This window comes from Aythya fuligula, chromosome 1 (assembly GCF_009819795.1).
Source record: "Aythya fuligula isolate bAytFul2 chromosome 1, bAytFul2.pri, whole genome shotgun sequence".
Taxonomy (NCBI): Eukaryota; Metazoa; Chordata; class Aves; order Anseriformes; family Anatidae; genus Aythya; species Aythya fuligula.
The window spans coordinates 56,693,663-56,712,378 of NC_045559.1; the positions used below are offsets into that span (position 1 = coordinate 56,693,663).

Here is an 18,716-nt window from a genome sequence, read left to right on the forward strand (position 1 = left end):
TTCTCTTTTTTTTCTCTCCTGTTAGGAGAATGGAGATTTTATTGACATGTAAAATGGTTACAAGGCAGGAGGAAATGAATTATAAAAAAATGTAAAAGTAGAAAGCTAATAAAATGGTGGACTTGATAGATAAGACAGGAAAATAAATCTAATTTGACTGTAACTGGAGTGCTTCCTGTTTATGAAGTAATAACCGTATCCTGGACTAAGCCAGCATTAACCCAGGACACAGTTGTTATTTTGTCAAATTTGGCTGGCTCTCACAATTAACAAGAGGCAGCTCAGATTTCAGCTTTGGTGTGGTGATTATTTTGATGCCTGGTGGGAAATAGGGCCTTGGCCTCCCAGAAGGGGACCTGGCGAGGTGCTTTCTCTAAGAAGTCCACAGGAAGGGCTGTGGCAAGGGCTGGGGAAGACAGCGAAGCTGTTTGCAGAGGATGGCACAGCGATGTAGCACCAGGGAAGTCAGCTGCTGTGTCCTTCATTTCTTACATTGCGTCCTACTTACCCAACCAAAAATCCTCCGGCCCATGGGAGAACACGTGTTTCATGTCCCTGCAGGGAGAGAGGAGGAAGGAAAGCACCCTTCCTTCCTACAGCATGCCACTTCTTTGAGGAAAAAACCCATTTACGAGAAGAGCATCCAAGTCCCTTCTAGCAGTATGATCTAACTCCGGTCTGCGAGGGGAAGCGGCATCCCTTCCTCTGCCCCCAGACTGACGCTCTCGGGCTGGGGACAAAAATGCCTTGGCCGGGGCCCGGAGACATCTGTTGCACAAGCGCAGCAGCACTTTGTTTCAGATCCCACAGAGGTCCTGGTTCCAAGTAGGTCATTACGTAATGGCTTTTGTCTTTCCCCATCGCCAGCAGGGTCTGGGAGCCTGTGTCGTAACGCCCTGCAGTCCCTCCTGCCATCATCTCCGCAGGGTGGGACGCTCCGGCTTGGTGTCACCCAGCAGTACCAGTGCTGCTCTTATCTCTGCAGCAAAAACACCCCATACCCATCCACCCTGCACTGCTCCCCCCAGGATTTTGTGAGCCGTGCCCAGGTTTGGGGCTCCCCCGGCATGGGGTGCTCCCTGTAAGGCACAGAGGGCAATGGCCCAGCTAGAAGCAAGGCTGCTCTCCTGCATGATGTAGAGAGGTTCCCTTTACATTTCCGCTTTGGCTTTTTTAGTTCTTTTTATTTTTTCCCCACCCACACACATGCCTGGAGTCCCCCTCTGCTCCTTTTCTCTGATGGCCCTGAATAGTAAGAGCCCAACCCTCACCGCAGCCACAGGGAGGAGCATGAGGGGCATTCCGCATTCAGCAAGGGAAGAAGCAGAGACCAGACATTTTTCTTTTTACTCAGGCATCTAGAGATGGTTATAGGTCAAAATAGCTGCATTTTTCACCTTTCCCACAACCTATGCAGTTCTCAAGAGCTTCTCTGCACCAGGCTGTGGCTGAGTCCTTGGCTTCTGCTGTGGCTGAAGCTCACACAAAGGCATCTGAACAGCAAAACAGGTTAGCAGCAAACCTGCCCTCTGTTCCCTAGTGAAGATGGCTCCTGCCCTCTCATGGCTGCAGGCAGATATGTAAAACCACGTGTTTGTTCTTCGCAGAGAAACACCAAATGCCACTGCATGCAGTTTTCTTCAGCCGGCTCCGCGCAGTCTGGCATCTCCCTCCTTCAGCACACACACACCGACACAACCACGGAGCTCCTCTGGGGCAGAGCCCTTCTGGCTGCTACAGGCGAGCAGACAAAGCGGGGCTGCCATCCCCGGCTGTGATCTCGAGATGTTACCTTTTTTTTTTTTTTTTTTTTTTTTTTTTTTGGATAAGGTTCAAAGCATTTCTCATAAATGAACCCAAATCTGTGAAAAGCGAGCTTCTCAGAAAGTTCTCCAGTTCGTAGGTTATCGCCCTCATCTCCAAGTGTGACTCAAGCCCAACGCCCAACCAGCTGTCCCACGCACGCACCATGGCATCCTGCTCACACCGATCCCCCCAAAATCCTGGGCTCCCCCAGAGACAGCCTCTTCCTTCAGAGCTTGCTTCCCTCCAGGAGACCTGCACTTCTCCTCAAGGACAGTCTGGATGGGGGCAATGTGAAATGCCAGGGAACGGAAGCCTAGAAGTGGCAGGCGACCAGCTCGCTTGTTGATTTCCCGGCCACCCAAAATGCTCTGTTTTCATCCGTCCCGACATGGGAAATAGCAGTTTCAAAGTTTGAATGAAGTAATGCCCCTTAAGAGATGAAATATTTTTTTGAAGCATCATAAAAGCAATGAGCGTTAGCAAGAGCCATCTGGTCCAAGTTCTAGCTGCCTGCTTGGTGCCAGGTTTGCCAGGGCTCGTGCATGAGGAAGGAGAAAGGGGTTCATTTGCTCTGGGCTAGGTTCATGGGGGAATTTCTCTCTCATGCAATCTCTGCTCTGTTCTCAGCTCTGTGTTTTTTTACAGACATTGTGTGACACAGTCACGGAAATGACTTCCACTCACAAAGTATTCCTGTTCTTTTTGCACTTGTCTTGTTTTTGCTGTATTTTTGGCAATCAAGGTCAAGGTTGAGAATCAGCATGATTTCCGGGACATGGCGAGCATCGTAGCCATGGCAAGAACCTACGCCACCGCCGAGCCATTCATCGACTCCAAGTATGACATCCGAATCCAGAAAATCGGCAACAATTACAAGGCTTACATGTGAGTGCGTGGCTATGCCAGGGTGAGACGTGGGCAGGGGTGGGGGGAGACATTGCTGTGGGTGCAATTCATTCAGAGTCTGCTCTGGGCAGAGTAGGAGACTGACTTAATTCCCTTGAAAAATAGCCCTGCTCTTCATCTCCCACCTCTGAACCCAGATCCCGCTTCCACTGATCATCCTCCTTACTCATCATCAGCTCGTTGTTTTGGAAGATAAATCTCCCTCTACCTGTTGCTGAGCTTCAGTTAGTTCCCACTGTAAAACCCTGCTGTGCTGTCACCTACCACCTCCACCTCCCCTTGTGACAGGGCTCATCTTACCCAGCAGTTTAGCAAAATCCTCTGGCTCTCAGTGCCCTCCTGAGGAAACTTAGCCCACCACCCTCCCTGCCAGCGGGGGCAATAAAAAGGAAGGGTGTCTTAACAGCCTCAGGGAGCTGAGAAGTTTGGAAGAGGTGGTTGTAACTCATGGAGTCCTATAGTGTCCAAGCCACAGCAACACCCTGTCTTCTCCCCAGACAGAAATCATGGCACTGTCCTTACACAAGGGCATGAGGAGCATGAAGCACCATGCACAGGTGGCCTCACTTGGCCACCTCACAGGGTTTCCAGGGGCATTTTGCATGATTGCTCCTTGGAGCATACATAGGAGGGGTATTTCTGCAGGTGGCCCAGTGCTCCTCCCTGCTCTGCAAGGGAGTGAGAGAGGCGGGACAAGGGCAACCCTCAGCACTGGGGTGTTTAAAAATATAAAACAGTGCTCAGCCAAACTTCAGCAGTTGTCAAGCTCAATTAAGGATGTAACCACACGGCTCAATAAAACACCTGTTTCTGCTTACTGCAAACCAGTAGACAAAGCTAAGCCAAATAGCACAGCTTCTCCAGGAATACCACTCCTTATGCAGCCACAAAATGCTGGACAAGTGGCCAGCCCTGGCAGCACATTCTTCAGGTCACCAGATAACATCTCACATGTTACCTAAGACCTGCAACAGCGTGAGTTTTGGATCCATGCTTACCAACCCCCAGGCCATCTAGCTCTGGCACAAACATCGTTACATAAGATAATCAAATGGACCTGATCACATATTTTTTGGTTCTAGTTACCTGGCCGGATTCCTGACACGGAGGTATTTAAGCAAACTAGATAATGACTGAGCTGCATTCTTCATGGGAAGGACTTTTGGAACACTCAGCTGCTTCATGTGAACCCAATGAGAGAAAAATTGTTTTAAACCTGATCGGGTCAACAACAACTCAAACTGGCCAAAGGAAGGAAGGTTTAAAGTGTCCATTAAAATTCCCTGTTCCTGCCAACCTACCCAGCCTTGGCTCCAGAGCCCGCTCCCACACCGCCTCTACGTGAAACAAAGGCCCAGTTAGGCTGATCATATCCTCTCCCTGTTTATTATTCGCACTCACCACACTCTCATCCAGACAGGGATCAGAAATAATACCAGATGATTGAGAAAAGAAAGCAGTCACACTAAGAGCTAATCCCATTTGGGAATATAGCTGTGCAAACAATTGTTTGCTAAATGAAATACGTTTTCACACACAAAAAAAAAAAAAAAAAAACAAAACAAAAAAAAAAAAAAAAACACACAGCCATGAACGGGAAACACCTTAATGAGAAATTAAGCTTATTAGCAAAGAAAGCAAACAGCAAAATTCACCAAGTGACTTGCTAACCCAGAGTATTTACTTATGTTGAGAGAGCCGTTTGTGGAAGTGAGCCTGAGGATCGGCGTAGCCAGTTTGATCGTGGGCTGCCCCTTCTGTACCAGTGTCAGACAGAAGAGAAGGTTCTTTCTATGATATCATGAGTTCCTATTATGTCAGAGGGCAGAGGTAGAAGCACCAAAATATCAGGGCTCTCATTGGTGTCTCACATAGAAGACTCAAATTCATTAGTCATGCTAGCAAATCGCAGCCTTAAAGCAATTACAGCATGCGTCAGACTAAGATAATTGCTTTGATCTGTGAGCCATGGAATCTACCCAGGATTTCTATACCTTCACCCACACATATAGGCTTTAAAAAAAACCCTTCCTTCTGAGAACAGACTGTATATCAACATTTCTGCAGAATATGTTTACTTAGCACGCATCTGCCCGAGGGAGGATACTGCAGGGTGACTCATTCCTCTCCTCCCCAGATGTTCAATGCACTTCCTTCCAGCCCATGACCCAAGGCTTGAGTTCAGTTTCCCATTGACTTCAGTGCAGTGACTCCAGATTTACACTACTAACAAACACCTACTTAGCCCATGCCTTGGGCCAGTTACAAAACAGCAGATAAGTAGCATGTGATACATGCCTAAAATTCCACCAAATATAATGGACCGACATTGTACTACTGGTGAGGAGAAAACATGAATACTACTCATGTGGCTGAAGAAATTGTGGGAGAAATTATACACCCCCACATTCCTCCTTCTCAAGTCAGAGTAAGGGGTTCATTTCCAGTGAAGACTTTGAAATACTTTGTCAAACTGTATAGCTGTGGTTTGGTTTACTCACGGATGGCTCAGCTGCTTACATTTGGTATGCCAGGTACATTTTCTGAACACTGGTATTCAATCATCTTGTTACTGTTCAGACTCCAGGAGTTCTCATCAGTGCTAATGGCATTCTAGGTGCCACCTGCCACTATGGTGGCATCTATATGATAATAAAGCATGGGTCTTCCCATTATAGAACTGAAAAACGTAATCCTAAGAATCACGTATCAAAAGAAAAAGAGATTTGAACACTGTCCCTACAGGGTATCAAGGACTCACAACAACGAAACCTCAAGGAGGGATCCATACTTTTGCTTAGGAAGTAGAGCAGGAAGGTGGATGTTGGGTGAAGGGAACAAAAGGCAAGAGTCAACTATATGAAAACACAATTATTCAAAACAGTAATTAGGCTCCTTTGGCCCTCCTCCCACACCTTTAAATATGGGTTACAAAGACTATTTAAATTTCACAGCAACTATGCATACCACTTAAGAAGAGAAATCAGGAAAAGGACACCAGGCTGTCCTTCACCAGAATAAAAGGAGGTGGTAGGGAGGGTTCCAAAACCTCCTGTTGAAAATGCTTGATCATGCTCCCCTCCTAAATCTCTGCCTAAATATCTTTCAATGTAGAGATTCTCCCTGGATGTATGCTGTCAGCTTGCTGACTTTTCTTAGATTGTACACTATGCCAGGATTATCTGGACAGTGTTGTCAAAGCAAGCTGTCCAAAGTCTGCCCCATGCCTAGGGTCAAGGAAAGGAAATTTTTCATCTCTTAATGGATGATGGTGAAACTCAAGATATGCCAGCAACAGTACCATTTTGGGGAAATTAATCATCAGTTGCAGCTAATGAGGCTCAAACCATTTTGCAATAGTAAATTCTCCAAGTCCAAACATAGTAAGCCACAGTAAGATCAATGAAAATCCAGTGGAAAAGAGGATATAAGCATATTTCCTAAGATTACTGTACAACTGAAGTCAAAGTTAGGGAGACCTGAGTGCTATAACTGACATTTGTGGAACTGCTTAGTCAGATGTTTGCACAGAGTGTTGCTCAGCCACAGACAGAGGATGCTACGATTGCTGAACACAAGGGTGATTATCCCAGAGACCTTCTACCAACATTTCAGCTCTCCTAGGCCAGATATATAAAGAAAGAAAGTACTCACAGAGCTGGATGTGTACTCAAGATTCCTTGGAGGTTTCCATGCCTAACTCCTCACTCAGCCTTTCATGAGTTCGAACAACATATCCTGTATGGAGTGTTGTTGAGGCAGGATTTGGAAAGATTTCTATGAGGAAGTACCTCACCTCATCCCCTCCTGTACAAGCACTGAGTCAAGAATGAGGACTACAGTATGAGGGAGGATGGGGCAGGGATGTATTTTCATGTTCATGGTTGTGTTTTTGGTTTGTTTTCCTAGGAGGACGTCTATCTCTGGAAACTGGAAGGCAAACACAGGTTCTGCAATGCTGGAACAGATTGCAATGACAGAGAGGTAAGGAAGAGGGTTTCACGACAGTACTAGCTATTCTTGGGTTAGAAGGGAGGAATTGTATTTTAGACTTCAGTTCATTGATAGAACTGGTAAGCGAGGTCTCTCGGGAGGCCGGATAAAGGAGTTTAAAAGACCAAATATTTCCTTAAAAAAATACTAAGGGCACAAAGGCAAACTGTCCTGTTTTGGAGAACAGACTGGAAGTACAGCTAGGGAGCAACATTGCTAAATCATTAGATCTTTGGTGAATTTAGCCACAGGAAAAAAGACCAGCATACTAAGGTCAAGCACACAAGCACAAACATGTAGGGATAAAATCAGAAAGGTCACAGTGCAAAATAAGAAGAAACAAGAAGTTATTCTAAGTACATTACTAATGAGAGGCACACAGAGAAAAAGTGTTTTCCTGCTGCTCAACAGAGAGAAAAATCTGTCAGCTGAAGTGTTGAAAGCTCTAGTCTTCCAAAGTGGACACTGTTGTAGCTAAGGTCTCACTGCTGAACAGGGGAGAAGGAGCTGCCTCATGCATCTTTCACACTAAACTTTGCAGATGGTAATTCCACATATTCAAATCACTGTGATATTTGCTAATATTACAACTTTGTGATATTGTTGACTCATGGTAACTTCGGTTTTGCTGCATAACCCAACCCTTTTTCTACAGAACTGCTATCCTGTTTTTTAAGTAGATTCATATTCATATTCATATATTTATATTCATAGATTTATAGAATCTATGAATATAAAATTAAATATAATTAATTATATGAATATATATATAATAGAAATATAATAAATATATGTCTAGAAATTATGACTAAATATAAAATAGAAATTAATTCTGTAGAATTAATAGTACATGTGTACTCACTCATCTCTAGTGAATCTAATATTTTTTTCAGACTATATCTCCAGTTCCCAATGATCTTAGTATCATAGTTAATTCTAACTCTGTCCAGGTTTGGGCACCACATTTGAAGAAATATAGCAGATGAGTTAAAGAGCTCACAGGATAATAAAGGAAATGCTCAGAGGAGAAAAGAGAGCCTATAAGAAAAATATGCAACAATTGCTTATGAAGTTTTTTTACCTTTTCGAATTGTGGACCACTGATACTTTTTTCAGTAGAGGTGTGCACTCATGCATAATGAATGTATGTCTGCAGTGCAGAAGTTCACTTTCCTTCATTAGCTTTCCCAGAGCTGGAAGAAGTTGTCCACAAGCTGAATACTGCTGCATCCCAAAGATGAAAACATCTAGAGTGCAAAGTCTTCACATATATGAAAGGCTGCTAATAGGGCACTACCCACACTTTATATTGCTATACAAACCTGTAAGAAGTAATAGGCTTAAACTATAGTAGAAAAGGTTCATTTGGGCATAGGAAATATTTCTTAACAGTAAGGATATTTAGTGGGGACTGTTAGCGTTAGGTCAGAGGTTGGACTCAATGATCTTGAGGTCTCTTCCAACCTAGAAATTCTGTGATTCTGTGTGATTCTGTGATAACACAGAACAGAAATGGATTGCCTGAAGGGGAAGGGAAATTTGTGTGCTCTTTCAGACTAGATTAGAGAAATGCCTCCTCTTTTGGTTACATGAGTTGCGCAGGTGATCATATAAGGTCCCTTCTGCACCTTTTGTTCTGTGAGATGGGGAAACCAAGCCAAGCACCTAATCTGATGCTGTAGGTAACTCTGAAAGATGCTAATATGACTATGGGAACAGGACATTATTATGTATCCTGGTTGTTTTACAACACAGCTGCAGCTAGAGAGAAGAAGGGCAGACATTCCCTAACTGCAGTGTTGCAGGATTAAAACCCAGATTCCTGCTAACCTACTGAGCTGAATTTTGAAGGTTCAGTTTACAGAAGTAGTTCCCCCATTTACTGCACTAGCCCTGTCTAGCCACAAATGCAGCAAAAACCCTTGAAATCTGTGAGTCATCAGTGTATGCAACAAGATAGGAGTGTGCTGAAACTTTTTACTGAGTAGAAGTCATCTGAAATACCTGCTGTACTGAACAGTAGCCCAGAAAATTGTCATCCAAATAATAATAAGCAAAATGACAGTAAAAATCTGCAAATGATAAAGGTAAAAAAACTACCCTGATGTACATGCATAAATATGCTCCTCAGCCCCATAGCACTGCTATTCCACTCGAGCAGCCCTGATGCCTCCCAGTGCTCACCTAGGGCCAGGCAGCTATCAGGGGCTCTGGCATGGGCAGCAATTCCCTGAGGCTGCCTGTCGAACCCAGGCACCTAGAGATGTCCCTTAGGGAGATCTGTGATGGTGCTGGGTGTCGGAGCACAGCAGTGCATGAGGGCAGCTTGCAGGGCATCCTGCCTGGCTCACAGGGTCCGCAGTTCTCCTCCTCCTTGTGCTAGTCAGTCCTCAGGCTCTCCCTTCCTCACAGGGGCTGGGGTGAACGTGCTTGGTCTCCTCATTAGGAGCCATTTTCCTGCAAACATTGTGTTCGCACAAGTTGATCATTATATTGTCAAGCTACAGGGACTCTGGCTGGCTTCAAGGATGTAAACTTGTTCTTTGGCCAGAACAGCTCTTTTCCCAGTCCCTGCAGGGTCTGCAAAATGTCAGTGTTTTCAAAAGACTGTGGCCTTCCCTCCCTCCCCGCATCTTGTCACAGTCCTGCTTACAGATCTGCTGCTCTGAGATTATTATTCTTATTGAAACGGCCGGGACTGCAGAGCAGCTGCACAGGAAATAAAACCAGGCCGCCTCATTCCCTCCTCATTTCCACAGCGGGGGGATGCGGCCCCCTCATAACAGGCCCCTTGTCATTCTCCCTCCTCCTCTGACACCAGGACAGCTAAGGGGACACCTGTCAGACCTGGCCCCTGCTCATACCAGCTGGTGGTCCTGTTCAGGGACAGAAAAAAGGGCTGGTAGCCTGTGTCTCTCCCACTGACCAGCGGTGCCTGGTCCCTGTGATGGCACCGCCTGGCTAGGAGCAACGCCCAAGGGATCAAAGGGAGGAGGCTGTAAAAGGATGGCACTGAATGAGTGAATTGTCAAAAGCAGGAGGCGCTAGGTCACAGATCAGGGAAGGGGTGGCTACACCCTGCTAAATTCTGCACTCGCTTTCCCATCTTATTGCAGCCCCAATATCCTGGACATCTTATCAGGAGAAAAGCTGCCTGCATAATGGAGGGCTTTCAGGCAAAGCCAATACAAACGCTAAGGGGCCAACTCTTCTGGGAGATTAAATGAGCTAAATATTTATAGCTTGGCTAAATGACAACTGACTGGAGATCTGATGTAAATACCAAGGAGGGAAAGAAACATTTTAAGGTGGCTTTGAGGGCAGGATTGAAACAATCTGCACTAAAGAGAAACTCCAGGCAAGATTCTCTCTTCTGCTGATTTTTTTTGTTTGTTTGCTTGTTTTTCCGGTCCATCTCCTGTGCAAGAGGGGCAAAGTATGTAAAGTATACCAAGTATGCCTTCAGAATCTCTTTGTGCTCCTCTGAGCAGCAGGATGGGTGACTGTTGGTGTAATACCCAAGATATTTAATCGTAGGCCATGACTCTGGTTTCTGCAGGTACAGACTCTGGGCGGACGCCTGCGCGGAAATGTTTGGAGGTCTCGATATTTGTGCTGTCAAAGCTGTCCACAGCAAAGATGGAAAAGACTATATCATTGAGGTGAGAGCACGGGGAACCTGAAGGCAAGTCTCCTTCGGGAAGTGTGTCTGCATGCACACACGTTCCCTCAGAGTTCATACGCACCCATGTGCTCTCTTACTCCTGCGTGCATGCTCCAGCAGTCGCTGCTCCTGAATGTCCGTCTCTTTCCTCAAAGCTGTGGCCCACTGATATTCAAGGGACTTGTTCAGAGTCACATGTAAACTGACAGATCTACAGCAGGGGATCAGATTTATAGTGCCCTCAATTCTCAGTATGTACTGTGAAAAGAAATGGGAGAGCCACACACTGCTTGGCTACCTGTGTTTTCCAGCTGATGAGACCCCATAGTGTGGCAATTTACCACTATGGGACAGATGTGATTCTACCTTCTTAACGAGCACATAGCAGCCTGCAGGTGTTGCTGGCAGCATCCAAAGTTTGGCATGTCTCATTGCACCAGTGCCACAGTACCTTTCATCCTAGGCTGAGCACCTGCAAAGGCAGCACACCTCTCAGAGCTGCGAGGAGAGATTGGCAGAATCATGAACAAACATGCCCAGATTCAGCCCAACCTGAATTCAGGTGCCACGGGATGTTAGCATATTAATCATATTCATGCCCCCCCATTACCCATTCAGACAGAAAAATAGTCATGTCCAGCAGGTGACTCAGTGCACTGAAAGTCTCAGTTTCTAAATGAACATGTCTTTCTCTAATCACTTTAAAAGGGAACACCAGTAACAAAACTCCTAGCCACACCTTATTTAAGAGGGTAGAATAAATAGCAAGAGTGTAGCAAAAAGGCCCATAAACAGCAGATTTTTTTTTTTTTTTTTTTTTTTTTTTTAAAAAAGGTGAATTTGCTAAAATTTTTGCCTGGACAGCTTTCACTATAATAGCAGATCAGCAGGACAGATCAGTACAGAGCTACCCCAGGCAGTGTGGGCTACAGACTTCTGTGCTCAGAGCCCCACTAACAGGACAACCTGTGGCTCTAAGAGTCAAGGTTCGGCACGTTCCTCACCAGACCAGGAGGCAGGAGTGGGAACGTGGTGGATAGCACACTCAGGTCACCCGAGCGGGGCAGAGAAGGAAAAGCTGGCCAGAAAATCAAAGTGGAAACTTAAGAGACACTCTGGGGGAGAAAAAAATCTGGCAAGTAAGCAAGCGTCTCTGTCACTATGTGATTCAAGGAGGCACAGCATCTGACCTGCTGTAAACTCTACCAACGCAGGCCAGCCGAGGAAGATGAGCAGAGACAGCCTACGGCTTCATGCAGGGGTGCTGACACACTAGAAAGCTATGTGTGGGAGCGCAGTCCCACCCACTGATGAGGTTGGGATGCTGATGAGAACCACATGAGCCCTCCAGTGACTGCACATTCCAGCATTATGTATCTATTCCCCGGGGAGCGGTGACCTGTTAAAGGCCATGCGATCCAAGCATGTTGCGAGCAACAAAACACTGGGGAGCCTCCGTCTTTTCTGCAGTGATGGGGCCACGGCTGATGGGTCTGCTCCTGAACGCAATTCATCGGCACCTAGAGGAGCATCCCCTAGAGCAGGCTGCCTCCCTGCTGTGCATTTTTATGTCTCTGTGCACATGTAGCTGAGAAAGGAAGAGCGAGAAAGCGGTCTTGCTAGAGTAAGGATGTTTGGACTGTGTCCATACATGGTCAGATGTGAGATGTGGCTTTCATATCCCTGCATCTATTCTTGCACATAAGCCCATGTACGTGCACACATGGGTAATTCTCTGTTTAAGGTTTATATGCCTCTGTCAGGATATACCACTGTTTTTTTTACATCTGCCCCTGTCTGAGTGACTGCATGAAAAGCGCGGCCGTACGCTAACAGCCCTCGCCAGGCTGCACGCAGAGGGAAATGCACACCAAAACCCTCCCTCTCTCCAAGGTAAAAAGCAATGGATCTAATGTGATACAAATCAGAAGAAACACATCAGCCTCAGATAGGTCATGCTGAATTATGCCAGCAGAGAACCTAATTGAGTAGGTCTGGTGTACCAACATCGAGCAGGCATTCAGATGCCAAGCTGATGGACACTGTCAGGAAAGTAATAGAGTAATGCAATACAAAGAGCAGAACAAAGCCAAACAGGCACCTTTTCTACTTTATGCAGATTGAAGAGAGATGTTGACAAGTAATTAATTGCCTCCAGCCTACTTCCTGGGGTACTTTTCTTGGTCTGAAACTGATCCTTTATTTTGCTTTTCTCTTTTGATACTAGGGAGAAAAAAGTTTTTGACTGTGCGACAGTTGTATTTTTCTTGGTGAGAAGGAACAGTAAGCTGTGACATTTTACAAGAAAGCACACCTAAATGGACTGAATAAATAAGAAATCTGCACAATGCAATTGCAGGCAGTAATTAATTTTCACAGTGCAAAGCAGTTCTCTAGGAGAGAATTGCAGAAGCAGTGATGGGCAGTTCTATGAACTGTGATTTAGCACAGTGGTTTGTTGCAAACAAAATCAGATTGAAAATGATGAGTTATCAGCACAGGACAAGAACAATCTTTCACTCATGGTGTTTGCTGCCATGTGAACTTCACCTTCTTTTCCCATAGCAGATAACAGGACCTACTACCTTTCTGCCCCTCAAAGCACTAGCACACTTAAGCACCGTGTTCATGGCTCATATTCAAAGCTAAAATCTACTGATTTCATACTGTTAAAACAACTGTGAATTTGATGGCAAATGCTGGTTCTTCTTTTTTCTCTGCTTTAAAGGACTTTGCCACTGTAAAAGAATATTCAGCATGAATATTCAGAAGGCCAGGTCCTCAAAATAGCACAAGTTAGGTACCGCTGTTAGCAGCCAGACTCTCAAAAGAGCTCAGCAGTGTGTATGGTTTAATAATCTCTCCCTTGGCCCTTTTTTTTCATAATGTAGCCCTTTGACACACCTCTTCTATACTGATAAATACAGAGCAGGTGGGGAGCAAGTAAAATAATCCTTTTGTTTTATTCTTCCTCCTGGATCAACTAAGCCCCACCTGCCACATAGCCAAGCTGTGTTACTAGACACACTCCCTGCTGCCCCGCGAGGAGCCCTGCCCATCCCCTCACCACTGCCTTATCAGTCCTTTGGATATGTCTAATCATCTGTGTCCTTCCTTCCTTCCCTAAAAATCACCTAACACCCCACTCCTGCACACCAGAGCACGGAATAACAAGCCCAGCCTTCAGGCCTCAGCGTCAGATCGGCGCAGGGGGGTTTTCCAGAGTCTCTTCTTTGCCCTGCCGCCTTCCGCTCCCCCCATACACCTTATCAGGCGACAGCAGCTGCCTCAGGAGCAGCTACTGACCTTGGGCCACTACAAAGGCTGGGTCCACATGTGCCGACGTCCTCTTGTCTCCCATGGCTGGTCTGTGATCTCCTCGGGAAGGGATGAGTGCAGTCTGTCGGTGATTCCTGTATTCCTTCCACCGCTAGCATTCGTGGCTGCCCAGCTGCAGAGCAATGCGCCTTTCCCAGAAGGACACGCAAGGTGACATCTTGTGCTCTTTCCAGCTTCAGTGGCAACCAGCTGTGTCACTTTGCTCACTGAAATCACCACCATTTTCAAAGGCCTTCCCTTATGCATGTGGTTGCTTGGTCCCATACTGGTGTTCTCCCTACACAGAACTGATCCCTGGTATATCTTTGCTGCCTCAGGCAAGACCTGCTCCAGGGTTCGTTCCCCCTGGAGCCTCTGTTTTACTAAACAGCATCATCTTCACAGAATCATTAAGGTTGGAAAAGGCCTTCAAGATCATCTGGTCCAGCCATCCCCCTACCACCAATGTCACCCACTAACCCATGTCCCCAAGCACCACATCCAACCTTGCCTTTAACACCCCCAGGGACGGTAACTCCACCACCTCCCTGGGCAACCCCTTCCCCTCTGCTCCAGCCACTGCTGCCTCAGAAACAGGGAAAAGCAGTTCTTAAGGTGGGGAAGCGAGGGTTTTTATCTGATTTGCGTGTCTTGAACTGAGCTGTATCCCAGGGAGGGTCAGGGAGCCGCCGAGCGAGGCTGGGCCTGTCAGCAGGGTAATGGCATCATCTAGTGGCCGGACACGTCCCTCGCACGGTGCATTGCAGGGAGCCGAGACCTCTTTTCCTCACACACGAATTGGAATTGCCAGATGAAGTGGGAATGGTTTTAAGGGGGGGTTAAGGGAGGGCGACTTGTGAAGGAAGCTGCCAGAGGGCCCCCAGGAGCCCCTGTGTATGAGACACGGAGGGGAACTGGCCGTTCCCTGCCACCCTGGCTTATTGCAGACACCTCTGGGGAACATCTTTCCCTATCCTAATTTTTTTACAGAGAGCAGACAGAGGAATGAAAAGCCACTTTGTGCATTTAGCCGAGCACTTCCATTTGTTTTTCTAACCTCCTTCATTGACACCCCAGGCCAAGCAGCCATGGATGTAGGCGCCAACTCACTCTTCACGCAAACTCCCGGTTAAAACTTCCTTGGTGGCTTCTCCAGTCTTTGTGTGAGACACCTACAGAAACGAGCCCAAATGAATAGTTATTCCACAAGAACAGACTAGAATACAAACACACATTGACTTCACCTCACTGATTTCCTCTACCTCTAAATAAAATACATGAAACTTTCCATTTCACTCAAATAGTGGACTCAATGCCCCTGATCGTCTGGCCAGGGTGGAGTGCAATTCCAATTATTATCTGAGCGTGAGTCAGTGCCTTTCTTGAGCAATACAATCTTTAACTCAGCATTTCCAGGGTTTTTAATGTTTGGATTAAAAATCAAAGCAAAATAAAATAAACTTTTCCAACTCTTCTTGTTATTTTAGTACAGTTATATTTACTCCAGCTGAATCTTAACTCCATCATAGCACAGTTCTTCCTGTGGGATTCTGCTGTTTGTGAAGCACTTGATTTATGATGAACTGCTGAAAATGATGTTTAGAGCTGCTACACAGCTGAGGATCTGCTACGCTATCCTTATTATTGTTGTTGCCAGAACATTTCTTACCTCAATGACCCTTTGACAACTCCCTTTCCCCTATCTTCACAGTCTTGCTTCCCAGCTTTCTCCAGCAGTTGTGGTACATGCTGGACAGCAGTAATATTACAGTAATATCAAGAAGACAAGCAGGGAATAAGTTTACTTTTCTGCACTGGGTGCTGTTGTTTTGGTGACAGTCTATTCATTATGCATTTCTGGTGTTTATTTCCCCTCTCGGGGTGCAATGCTCTGTGTTGATTAATCCCAAATGTTTCCTGGTTTCCTCCAGTCCCTGTTGCTTTCATCTCCTCAGACTTCAGTACATTTTGTTTCCATCCTCCTGTGTCTGCCTGTGTCCCTTTCTGCTGCAGTGTCATCCCAAAATGTTGTAGCACAGTGCCAGAGAGACCTCATCCACGAGAGGCATCTCTTCAGGAGCAAGTTTGTGTTTGCTTGATGTAGAAAACCTTCAGCCACCAGAAGCCTTGGGTTGGCTTCCAAGTTGTAAATGGAAGATGGGGAGCAGAGGAAGCACATGCCATTTCCAAAAAAATAAAAAATAAAAAATAGAGAAATCCCACCCTGGCATGTTTCAGCATGGAAGAGACTTAGGACTAGATGTGTTGATAAGGACGTGGGGACATAAAGCAGGTTAGCATGAAAGGTGAGTTGAAACAAGCATCTGCCACCAGGAAACCTCTTTTTTAACTGCTGTTTTTCTTTCTTGTGGCAGGTGATGGACAGCTCGATGCCCCTGATCGGGGAACATGTGGAAGAGGACAGACAGCTTATAGCCGATCTGGTTGTTTCCAAAATGACTCAGCTTGTCACCACTGCTGGATCTACCCCATCACCGCTGAGGCCTTGGGTAAGACAGAATATCAACCTTTTGGCCAAGCTGCTTTCCTGAACTCTTTTTCTCTCTCTTCTCCCTGTAAATATCAGCCAGTCAGACATCCCATGGAGATGAACAGTCCCATACCAGAGTGACTGAATCCTGCTCTTACAGAGAAGCCTCTTGCAGATCTTTACATTGGGTGCACTGAGAAATGGCTCAGTCTCCTGCCCTCTCCTTTCACGTAACTGTGGCATCACATGGGGGGGTTGGGGGGAGGGCACGCATCTAGGCATTTTGCCTTGCTAAATCAAATCCTATTCTAGATTCATATTGCAGACAGAATTTCTAGAGGTGCTTGTAACTCCCAGCTTCACCTCCATCTGAAACCAGTCCTCAGGATAGGTTTCATTCCAGTTTTTGCATCTCTGGTGAAAATCTGTGCTTCCCAAAGAGGAGAGTGGGAATTTCCACCCTGACTTGTTTCGTTTCTCAATGCAGCCTCACTTCTTTGGAGATGCCCTTTAACCACTTTATCAGTTGGAGGCCTGACTACTGCTGAATTCCTATGATAACCTGTCATTTTTGCATTTAAGCTGACCCCTTCGCACTCCTCATGGCACATTCATTCCCTGAGTATATGCACTATTACCTCTTTCACTGTCTAGCAGGGAGCCAAGCAGGAAGGGTTGAGAACAACAGAAATCTGTACAAAAGAAAGGGCAGAAGAGTAATCAGGCTGAGTGATAATACTGACTGCAACACACTGGAAAAGTTTCCATTTCCACTCAAGAGATAAAGTGAGAGGAAGGACTGTGGCTCTCTGCCTCTGCTGTATGACAGCCTACTCCCTGCTAGACCAGGACCCCAGCATGCAGTGCATTCAGAGTAAATCCAAAGCAAACTTTAGGTAGAGTGAGGGGAACCTTTAATAGACACTAAAAATGCTTTGGGACAGTGAAAGTCATAGAGAATGGATAGGATTTACTCTGGCCAAAGTGAAATCAACAACTGACCTCTGAAATAACCAAGATAAAGAGTGTATAAACTAAGAGCAAAGGGGAAGCCTGCAGAAACCGAGAAGAACATGGACAGATGCATATATTGTCTATATCTGTACAGGACTGGATTGAATTGCAACAGAACTAAAACAGGGTCAAAGGAAAACAAAACAAATGGTCTTGGAAGCATAAGATGTCAAATAGAAGACTTAAGTTTAAAAAAAAGGTTTCTCAACAAGGATACAGCCTGCAAATACCTGTGTTCAAAATCAAGAAAATTAAACCCACAACTGTGTTAACTACAGTGTTTTATGATAGAGAAAGACCTTGGTACAGCAAACATTGGAGAAACTGCTCAAGCTACAATTTCTACTGGAATGCTATAACACATAGTTATAGAACTACAGATGAAGACTTCCACAGAAACAAGAAAAATAACAGTTCTGAATATGAAGGCAGCAGTAATGAATACATAGAAATATGAATCTTTGGATATCCTACGGGTATGCATACAATAACTATGCATATTATTGTGGCTATCTCTGTAAGTTTCTGGATGAGAAAAACAGAAATTAAGAAACTGAGTGCACAGCATTGACAGAACTAGAAGAAGCAACAAGTCATAATAATGAGATACAGCTATCAAGTAAGTCAAATAACACAGTGGGACAGTAAGTCAGAGAAAGTTTTTACACCTTTCTAGGTGACTGCTTCTGGGAACTGTGAAATCCAAGTGTAATAGGAAACAACAGCTTGACCTAGCCTTCTGAAACACCCAGGTACAACTTCAGAAAGGGAACAAGTAGTACTAGGTTTGCTTTGCTTGGGACAGTATCAAAAAGTTATGAGATAGCACAAACAGTTAGGAAATGTTCTTTTAGTAAGAAAATTATTCAAAAGCTCCCTACTATTAGAAGTCAAGCTTTATGGATGCTGTTTAAGAGAACATTGTTTTCCTGAATGCGTATATACATTTCTGCTCCTAAACGAGGAATGCAAGAAATAAACTTCTAGGGTTAAATCGCAAAGTGAAAGAAGACATTCAAGACAAACAGAAAAAAAATCTTCCAGATTTGGAAATCTGACATTTTAAAAGACATTTATGCACACAAATCATTCATGCATATAATCATACAAGTAATAAAAGGAAACTTTAAAAGGATAGAATTTTATTTTAAAGATCAGATAGAGGGAAGAGTGAAACAAATTCTCTGAGTTCAGCAGATGACAGAACCCCACCAAAGCATTGGTGAGCTTTATGGATCATCCAATGTTAAGGGAGAAAGGGAAGACAACAGAGACAGTGCTGGGACTCCACTGAATTTAATTGCTGAAAGTGGAGAACTTCTTAAATCATACATAGATTTTCCCAGTCAGGCATGCAGGGCAGAGAGCAAAAGCAGTTATTAAATTGCTGATAGCTGGTATTTTAAAAAATTATTAAGCCCCCAGACCCAGCTGGCTACATCCAATGACGTGAATTTAGGAAGTGACTCAGCTGCCAAGAAAAAAGTGCAATTTCATTAAAAACAGTTATTGCTCCAGAGGATT

At 45.2% G+C, this 18,716-nt stretch overlaps 1 protein-coding gene across 1 annotated transcript in view; it reads left to right on the top strand.

The window, feature by feature from the left end:
- Positions 1–18,716, top strand: part of SYN3 (synapsin III) — a 190,167-nt gene that overhangs the window by 166,798 nt on the left and 4,653 nt on the right. The window contains exons 8-11 of the mRNA XM_032208101.1: positions 2,549–2,691; positions 6,622–6,696; positions 10,265–10,367; positions 16,063–16,197. Of these exons, the coding sequence (XP_032063992.1) occupies positions 2,549–2,691; positions 6,622–6,696; positions 10,265–10,367; positions 16,063–16,197 (456 nt within the window). The remainder of the gene's footprint in view (positions 1–2,548; positions 2,692–6,621; positions 6,697–10,264; positions 10,368–16,062; positions 16,198–18,716) is intronic.